The 10000-nt window shown below is 41.7% G+C and overlaps 2 protein-coding genes across 4 annotated transcripts in view; both read right to left on the bottom strand.

Moving 5' to 3' along the window:
- The window catches only part of strip1 (striatin interacting protein 1), a 13384-nt gene extending 4670 nt beyond the window's left edge, over nt 1–8714 (bottom strand). For both annotated transcript variants that reach the window (XM_017496628.3, XM_017496630.3), the window contains exons 1-12: nt 8602–8714; nt 8082–8151; nt 4102–4176; nt 3885–4019; nt 3414–3534; nt 3136–3204; nt 2879–2985; nt 2632–2759; nt 1603–1785; nt 1175–1395; nt 611–676; nt 467–530 (exon numbers count right to left, since the gene is read on the bottom strand). In XM_017496628.3, coding sequence (XP_017352117.1) covers nt 467–530; nt 611–676; nt 1175–1395; nt 1603–1785; nt 2632–2759; nt 2879–2985; nt 3136–3204; nt 3414–3534; nt 3885–4019; nt 4102–4176; nt 8082–8151; nt 8602–8709 — 1347 coding nt within the window. In that variant the 5' untranslated portion in view covers nt 8710–8714. The remainder of the gene's footprint in view (nt 1–466; nt 531–610; nt 677–1174; nt 1396–1602; nt 1786–2631; nt 2760–2878; nt 2986–3135; nt 3205–3413; nt 3535–3884; nt 4020–4101; nt 4177–8081; nt 8152–8601) is intronic.
- Nucleotides 8715–9569: 855 nt separating this feature from the next.
- The window catches only part of LOC108281037 (guanine nucleotide-binding protein G(t) subunit alpha-3), an 8661-nt gene continuing 8230 nt past the window's right edge, over nt 9570–10000 (bottom strand). For both annotated transcript variants that reach the window (XM_053674132.1, XM_053674133.1), the window contains one exon: nt 9570–10000. This exon is cut by the window's right edge and continues 35 nt beyond it. In XM_053674132.1, the coding sequence (XP_053530107.1) occupies nt 9848–10000 (153 nt within the window). In that variant the 3' untranslated portion in view covers nt 9570–9847.

The raw sequence follows: 10000 nt of genomic DNA, 5'->3' as shown, positions 1-10000 counted from the left end.
ATAAATTACAGCAATTAATTATAGTGCAATCATTAACAGTTTATCTGATTAAAAGTGCAGATGTGAGGGAGGTGTAGAGATTAAACACGGGACACAAAACATAATTATGAAAGACAATCAACAAATTTACAACATAGACATATGAGTTATAACTAAATCTTTCACTAAAATGAGTATTTCATACTCCAGCGTTTGAGTTGGTGCTTCGAGTCACACCAGTAAAGTCACAACCCTGGGGATCACAATTAATTATGAAGAGTCATACTACATGAATGATTATGGATATGATTATCAGCTGGATGGGTCGCCGTCTATTAACAATTCAATAATGCAAAGGCTCGCTAATAAACTGGGAGAACCCTTCCTGTCTATTAACAACTGGTAAAGATTCCCTGTATTTACACATATGATATTACATAACATAGTATGTTATACACACACACATAGTTATAGCACAATGTATTACCTGTTTGAGGGTTTTGATGCTCTCATGGATCGGCCGGGGTAAACCCACCACTGTATCTGTGTCACTATAACACACACCGTATAAAATGGACCAAATACACACACACGGTAGTGTAATAACGTAATAGTAGTGACAGTGACTCACTTTCCCAGCGTATAGCCGATGAATTTACTCCTGCTGCATTCCAAAAAGTTCTCAATGTCTTTCTCCCTGATACATACACACACACACACACACACACACACACACACACACACACACACACACACACAGAGAGTAAATAGGAGAGTCTATGGCCCCATTCACACCTGGCAATAATATGCGTCCTGGTGATCAGAGCATACGTGTACACTTGGGATGTATATTCCTACACACCTGGCATTATAAACACATCTCCCTTGTGAACACTTTCATACAGTGATGGGATTCCAAAACCTGTTCCCAGAGAGGTCATCACACACATCTATAATACCAGTCTTCTGCTGCATTCGTCCTAAGACCCAGGCCACCTCCGAAATGAGGTTTGAGTGATTGGATCTCAATGTGTCCTCCAGATGCATTTGACTATGTTTACACCTGTACTTACACCGATACTTACACCTGTACCTGCACTGTCACCCGAGGTGCCTGTTAATGCCAGGTGTGAACGTTTGTGTGTGTGTGTGTGGGGGGGGGGGTTATTACAGGCTGATAAATATGTCTGTGTACCGGACTTTTGGAGCCCACGGAAGCCCTTTAGGGAAGGACACTCTGTCAGAGGAGGGGTGAGGAATAGGCGGGACCATGGCCTCATCACGCTCCAGAGGGAAAGGTTCGGCTTCTAGAGAATTCTCATTATCATCACTCTCCTCCTCGTCCTCCCGTGCGTCCTCTGTCTTAAAGGGATCCTTCTCATTAAAAGCCTCCAGATTCTCCTGCTTTATCAGGGCCTGAGGGAGACAGGTGGAGGAAACACGACAGAGGAGGGGGGCAGAGACAGACAGTATGTCGTGTAATATGATGCAACAATATGCAAATCAGCACAGAAAAAATAAATGCTTTGTTTCTCATGTCCTGTTCTATTAAAGGCATTGAAGAGAAATTGATGATGGATTGTGGTGGGAGGAAGTGTTATGTGTAGAGAGAGAGAGAGAGACCTTGTGTTCTCTGCGTGTACGTCTTTGTTGCTGGTCAATGATGTCACAGGCGGAAGTGGGCGGGGAGGAGGCCCTCATGCTCTTCATCACTCTGATGCTGTCTTCAGGAAGGCAGGGCAAACCAAGCTCCGCCCTCTTACACACCTTCAGACTCAGCAGTTGCTCAAAGCCTCCCAATGTGAACTACACACACACACTTATTTATATACACACACACAGACCTACACACTTACATTTATTCACACACATGGGTTATTATAGTTTTTCAAATATTCATAGTTTTCATTTTTATTTCAGATTCATTTCAGTTAGTTTTAATGGTGCATAAATAGTTTTGATTTCTTCCTAAATCTTTAGTTTGAATTTAGGTTTTATCAATCGTCCACAAGCGTTTATGATCAAATGATTGTTTCCACAGGCCTTAATAAGAATGAAAGCACACTGTAGGTGATGAAAAGGTACACACACGGTTTAGTGTAAGGTTTTAACACGCCGCAGTAGTGCACAGTGTGAACGCCACTATATGATAATAACCCTAACTCCGCCCGAGTGCTCCACCGCTACTAAACTGCTGCTGTGCTGAGGAGCTCTAATACACGTTACTCTGCCACCTACTGGTCATTAATGATTAGGCAACATTGATGTATCTGTGCCATTCAACCTGTTTTTAGACCATCCAACATTTAAAATAAAAAAAGCAAAGTTACATTCTCTAAAATTTTATTTAGGTTTTGTTCGTGTTCATTATAGCTGCACTTTAGTTTTCGTTTATTTAGAAACTCACATTTTAATTTTTATTTCAGTTAATGAAAGTGTGTCTTCACTGAGTTTTAGTTTTCGTTAACAATATTAACCTTGGACTGTCTCTCACACACACACACTTACATTAATTCATACAATTATACAGACACATTTAAACACATACACAAAACTACATACACTCTTATACACACAAAAAACCTCCTAGTGTGAATTAAAGTGAGTTGATAAAGACAGACAGACAGACGGACAGACAGACAGACAGGTTACCAGAATGCTTTTCCAGAGCAGCAGCAACACTTTCTTCATGGGGAAGTGGGGGGCATGGCCACTGCAGAACTTGGTTACCATAGCAAAGAGCATCACAGAAACCGGCTCACTGTTATAGAGAGGCGAGCCTAACCGATCAGCGTGCACGCACACACACACACACACACACACACACACACACACAGAGTAAATCACAATGCTGCATAAAAGTACACACACGTATGCACGCGCACACACACACACATACCCAGCTCAGTTTTAAAGGTTTCTCTTAAGGCTCTCCACTCTGGAGGATCTGCAGGATCTTCATGTCGAATCGTCTCCACAATCAGATACATGATGTTTAAGAGCACCCTACACACACACACACACACACACACACACACACACACACACACACACACACACACACCAGGACAGTAGGTCTTTTAAAAACTGAGCTCTGTCTATAAACAGGAAGATGAAACACTGTGTGTGTGTGTGTGTGTGTGTGTGTGTGTGTACCTGAGGTCCGTGCTGTCTGCGAGGGATATGGCAGGTTTCCTCACTGCACTGCTGCAAGCTGCATTATTACTGACACAATATTTTCAGTAGTTTTACACTTCTGAATGCTCCCACATCATAGTAGCCACAACCACATTATAACCCCACCCCTCCCTATCCTAACACAACACATTAACTCCACCCCTCATACCAGCTTTTAAAAATCTATCATTATTATTATCATCATCATCATCATTATTATGTTGTTGCTGATTATTAGTGACATGATGAAGAATTACTCGATCTCCATGTTGAGCAGCTCCACCAGAGCGGAGAATGTTCCTGCCTCCAGCAGCAGAAACACATTATACCTCACCCAGTACTGAAGCTCTGCCTCCGTGCTACATTCCGCAAATGTCCCTGTCACACATGCACACACAGGTATACAGGTCTTTAATGTCTGTTTGAATGTTGTGAGTATGCAGAGACAACATGTTACATAACTGATAAAAATCAAATTTAATGGCCACCAACAGGGTAACCATGACAACGTCTTGTGTGCACACGGCCAGAAGCAGAATGAAGGTAGTTACTGGTCAGAGTGGTGCGTGTGTTATGCTGATGCGTGTATGATGTCATCTGAACTGAAAAGCCTCCAAGGCTCAGTCAGAATGTAAAACTGTGTGTGTGTGTGTGTGTGTGTGTGTGTGTGTGTGTGAGTGTGAGAGAGAGAGAGAGAGAGAGAGAGAGAGAGAGAGAGTCTGACTGACCTTGTGCCATATAGAGCACAGCCCTGGCAACCTTCAACCTTTTAACTCTGCAGGTGACGTCCAGTCCATCCAGCAAACGCAGAGCATGAGCCCGATGCTCTGTTACACTGAGGTCCACCCAGCGCTTCTCACACACTGCAGAGCGCACACACGTTTTTTTTTTTTTATCTCACACCATTGCTAATTCTTGTTGCCATGGAAATGAAAGGAGACTTACAGTGTGTGTGTAAATCCTCCTCAAAGCATTTCCTGTTCAGCTGAAACTCTGGACCCTCAGTGTAGCTGTACAGTTCTAACACACACACACACACACACACACACACACACACACACACACACACACAGCAGTAAGTTAACAGTATAAACAGCAGTGAACATAAATGATGTCAGTAAGCAAGTGAGTGAGTATCTCCTCCTCCAATTGGAACAAGAATACACCTTGGAAGATGCAAATATCTATAATAAATAAATAAATATAAAGAGCTATTAGTTGTTAAGCTATTAATCTTTTTCCTAATATGGATCATGCTTTTTTAGTCTACTTTTAATTAGGACACTCTATTGTTTAAGATACTAAAAAACATTTTATGCTTGTATCAATTAACCAACAGTGTTTCTCATGGCTATTATTTTAATTCAGTTAACAGTGACCACGAGCAGAGAGCTTACGTTTAACTGTTTATGATAGACTTCCTGATTAAAGTTTAAATAAAAAAAGATTGGTATCTGGATCAGTTTCGGTCGCAAAAATCCTGATGGGAGCGTCCCTAATGAACACCATTAAACTAAAGCGCTTTGCATCTTATGGGTAAATGAACTCACCCAATCACATCCTATATGATTATTCAGATATCTACACAGTATACACAGAGCGGTGCGAGAACTGACTCCAGCCCAGAACCATGACAGTGGAAAATGTCTAATAGTGTAGCTTCAAATATATTTAAGAGGAGCAGACTTCAAACACTGAACATTAATGTTTATTGTATTTGTTTACAAGGTGGAACAGGTTAACGGTTGTTTTTTGCACACAGTCTGTAAAATTAAAGGAAAATATTACATTTAGTTTATCAGAAGGTAAATTAATTCGTCATGTTCAATGTTATGTTCCTAAATTCTGTCATAATTGACCAGGTCAAGTTTTCTCATGCCTACCTGTGTGTTATATTGTGGCATATTAACATTACCATCTCTCAAAAAAAAACAAAACACTAAACTTCAACTGTGCTCCAAAACGTTTGTACTTAGGAGCACAAGTGCTGGTAAAAGAAATTGTTACCGTAGATCCCTGCAGTTACTGTGAAACAACGTGTTGAAATTGAGAGAATAAAGTTTTCATTAGCATTTCCTTCAGAATTGTGGAATAAATTATTATTAATTTAAAAGAAGGTATAAAAGGCAGAACTATCGGTTTCGGCCGACATCACTCTGAATAATCGCTTATCGTATCGGCTGCATCTCTAATATGTGTGTGTGTGAGAGAGACACCAGAGACATTTACTCGCTGTGTCCAGTTTCAAAAACATGCACAGGAACATGGCAGAGCACTACACACTACACCCCCCTTCCTACACTCTCACCCTACACTCCCCATCCTACACTCTAACCCTACACCCCCCATCCTACACTCTCACCCTACACCCCCCATCCTACACTCTCACCCTACACCCCCCATCCTACACTCTAACCCTACACCCTACATTTTAATCCTACACCCTAACCCTAGATCCTAATCCTACACTCGAACCATCCTACACTCGAACCATCCTACACTCGAACCATCCTACACTCGAACCATCCTACACTCGAACCATCCTACACTCGAACCATCCTACACTCGAACCATCCTACACTCGAACCCTAGATTCTAATCCTACACACTCCATCCTACACACTCCATCCTACACACTCCATCCTACACACTCCATCCTACACACTCCATCCTACACACTCCATCCTACACACTCCATCCTACACACTCCATCCTGCACACTCCATCCTGCACACTCCATCCTGCACACTCCATCCTGCACACTCCATCCTGCACACTCCATCCTGCACACTCCATCCTACACACTCCATCCTACACTCTAACCCTTCACCCTACACCCTAACAATACACACTCCATCCTGCACTCTAACCCTACATACTCCATCCTACATTCTAACCCTACACCCTAACCCTATATCCTACACCGTCTAGAGTATGAAGTTTAGAAGGGCACTATCATGTCAAATGGAACACTATGTTCATATACAGTGGCATGCAAAAGTTTGGGCACCCCAGCTCAATATTTCTGTAACTGTGAATAGCTAAGCCAGGATGACCAGATTTCCAAACGGCATAAAGTTAAAAATGCCACATTTCTTTAATATTTTAAGCAAGATTTATTTTTTATTTTCATCTTTTACCGTTTCAAAATAACAAAAAAGGAAAAGGACCTGAAGCAAATGTTTGGGCACCGTGCAAGGTCATTACTTAGTTACACCACCTTTGGCAAGTAGCACAGCTTGTAAATGCTTTTTGTAGCCAGCTAAGAGTCCGTCGATTCTTCTTTGGAGGATTTTCTCCCATTCTGCCTCGCAAAAAGTTTCTAGTCCTGTGAGATTCTTGGGGCGTCTTGCATGCATTGCTCTTCTGAGATCTATTTAATTAATTAATTTCGATGATGTTTAGGTCAGGGGACTGTAGGGGCTAAAACCTTCAGCTTGCGCCTTTTGAGGTTGTCCATTGTGGATTTTGAGGTGTGTTTAGGATCATTATCCTGTTGTAGAAACCATCCTCTTTTCACCTTCAGCTTTTTTACAGACTGTGTGATGTTTGCTTCCAGAATTTGCTGGTATTTAATTGAGTCCATTCTTCCTTCTAACAGTGAAATGTTCCCCGTGCCACTGGCTGCAGCACAAGCCCAAAGCATGATCGATCCACCCTCGTGCTTAACAGTTGGAGAGGTGTTCTTTTCATGAAATTCTGAGCCCTTTTTTCTCCAAACATACCTTTGCTCACTGTGGCCAAAAAGTTCTATTTTAACTTCATCAATCCATCATGCTTGTTTAGATGTTCATCTGCAAACTTTTGATGCTGAAGTTTGTGATGAGGACGCAGGAAAGGTTTCCATCCATGTAGGTCATATTGGTGCAGGTGTCGCTGCACAGTAGAACAGTGCACCTCCACTCCAAATTCTGCTAAAACCTTCCTGAAGGTCTTCTATAGTCAAAGGGGGGTTTTGATTTGCCTTCTAGCAATCCTATGAGCAGTTATCTCTGAAAGTTTTCTTGGTCTTCCAGAAATCAACTTGACTTCCACCGCTACGTTTAACTGCCATTTCTTAATTATTAAAGAATTGAGAGCTCAAATCTCTTGGGGTGCCCAAACTTTTACATGGTGCACCTTTCCCTTTTTAACTCAAAAATGTACAAAACAAACACACACAATATTTTGCTTCAAATGTTGAAAACAAGGTCTCATATTTAACTTTGTCTTTTGGAGATCAGTTCATCCTCTACTCACTTAGCTATTCACAGTAACAGAAGTTTTGACCAGGGGTGTGCAAACTTTTGCATGCCACTGTAAAGCGATGCCGCTAGCATTGGCAGATACCCAGAGTCACCGACGATGAATTTCTTCAGTTTACTTCAGCGTTACCTTTCATACCCAACATGACCTCAGTCACCATCAGACGGAGATGTAATCGTCATGTGACTGAGGAAGAAAGTGTGTGACCCCCAAGTCCTCTAACGCAGGGGAGCATTTTATATTAAACATCACAGAGAAGACTGTAACCTGTAAACTTTATAAAGTGGAGATTGTGTCGCATGGAAACACGACAGTGATGCTCAAGCACAAACTTGTGTTTATTATTCAAAATGCTCCACTGTGTGTGAGGTGTTGGGGGAACAGGTGCGAGTTGCTTTAAAGGTTTAGTTTAATTCCAGTTTGTTGTCATTGCTGTGTCTGTGCGCTACGTGTAACAGCAGCGAGGAACAGAAACCACGCAGAGCAGTGAAAGGGAGATTATAAATTTAGGATTGTAACTGAATGTGTTTTCAGTGAATCCACAAAAAATAAATAAACAAACAAACAAAAAAACATACATATATAGTGTCAAGATTTTGTTTATCTGATTAACCGAAAAAATAATCAGCAGATTAATCGACTATGAAAATAATCGTTAGTAGCATCTCTAGTTGTGTTACCTGAGAGTTCAGCCGCCCATTTATCAGCGTCAAAGTACTCAAACTCCAGATCAGGAGACTCACACACTCCCTGTAACACACACACACACACACACACACACACACACACACACACACACACACACACACACAGGACCGCAACTCAGCTTTCCAAAGCGGTTCAGAACCACTAACACTTTTTCTCCTGGTCACCGCTTAAACACTCGCTTTTTATCTTCATCCCGTTTAACAGCTTTATTACAGCTAAACTCCACTACTTTAATTCAGTTTACATTTAAAGCCACACTGATATCAACGATCAGCTCTGCCCCAGTAACATCTTTAACTTACTTTGTTAAAATTAACAAGTAGTATTATTATTATTATTATTATTATATAACTGGAGGAACATCCGCTTGAAAGATTTCATTTAGCTTAGCCTGTTAACTTGAGCTAGCGTTAGCCTCTATGCCAACCCAACTGAGCATATCATGAACACGTTTGGTCACGTGCTCACGGCGGTAACTGAAGTTGTGCTCACCTCAGAATCTTTCCTCTGATTTCTGAATTCGGCTCGACCTTTCCCGGTTAACATCGCTTTATTCTGTTTATTATTCCCGGTCAGTCCTCCATTACCGCCGCCCTCCATCTTCACCACTGCCAGCAATTTACCGAACTCTCGCGAGAACAGCGGATAATCTCGTACCTCGCCCAGTTCTCGTAAGAGCAAAACAATTATTATCCAGCAGGCGGCGCTCGATCCACGCAATGCATTAGGAGAATGTGTTTTATTTCTGATTCTGTAAGATTGAGATTTGAATATAACAAACTCCATAACGTGTGTGTACTTATGGAAAAGTGGACATTAGAGCACAATAGTAATAATAATAATAATAATAATAATGAAAACAGAGAGAAACAATCAGGGCTCTGTGTGTGTGTGTGTGTATTGGTCACTCACTGACCCTCAGATTGTGCCAGGCTAAAACACTGCTCTCCTTCATTTCTCGTACTAGTCTGGGCAGTTTGTCCATATTTGGTAGAAACTGGAGAACTGGGAGTGTGTGGGATAAAATTTCTCAAATAATATTTAATGCAAGTGTTTGAATTTTATATTCACTCTGTTAGAAAGCACAGATCTGTCTCCACAGCATTGTTGTTGTACTGTGTGTACACTCTCTGCTCTGTAGGGATTTCTTGTAGTGGCATGTCTTGATGGTCAGTGTGTGTGTGTGTGTGTGTGTGTGTGTGTGTGTGTGTGTGTGAAGGTGAGAGTGAGAGAGAGAGAGGGGATCCAGATGTCATGGAAACAGACTCTCTCTCTCTCACACACACACACACACTCACACACACACACACACGCACACACACACACACACACACACAAACACACACACTGACCATCAAGACAGGCTGCTATTACATACACACACACACTCAGGATTCTACATTTATTGCGCACAGGCAGTTAAACTTCAGTAAGGAGTCACAAATTACAAAATAATACAATTATTACAACATATTTAAGCTGTTTTTATTTCTTATATTTTCCATGACAGGAGGGACACACTGCAGCGTGGTACAAGATGAGTAACATGCTACATCACTAACACAGAGCTTCTGTTCATTAACATCTTCATCAGTCAGGACACTGTCAGAGTGCAGCAATGCCTTCTGGGTAAATTGTGCTCTGATCTAGGATTAGATTGAGGACTGAAGCGGAGAGCCATGAGTTGTGTTCTGTCATAATATTAAGCCATCACTAGCCTGTGTGTGTGAGAGAGAGATCAGAGCTGTCCACACTCCTTCAGGTTTTGGATAATGATGTCGGTGACGTTGTTAAAGCTGCTCTCGATGTTGGCCGTGTCCACAGCGCAGGTCAGGTGTGTGTAGATCGGCTTCGACCCTTTGTTGGTGTTCAGATCTTCAAACTGCTGCCT

The sequence above is a fragment of the Ictalurus punctatus genome, chromosome 21, assembly GCF_001660625.3.
Source record: "Ictalurus punctatus breed USDA103 chromosome 21, Coco_2.0, whole genome shotgun sequence".
NCBI classification, from domain to species: Eukaryota; Metazoa; Chordata; class Actinopteri; order Siluriformes; family Ictaluridae; genus Ictalurus; species Ictalurus punctatus.
Note: the sequence above shows the minus strand (reverse complement) of the source record. Positions and strands in the feature narration are given on the sequence as shown.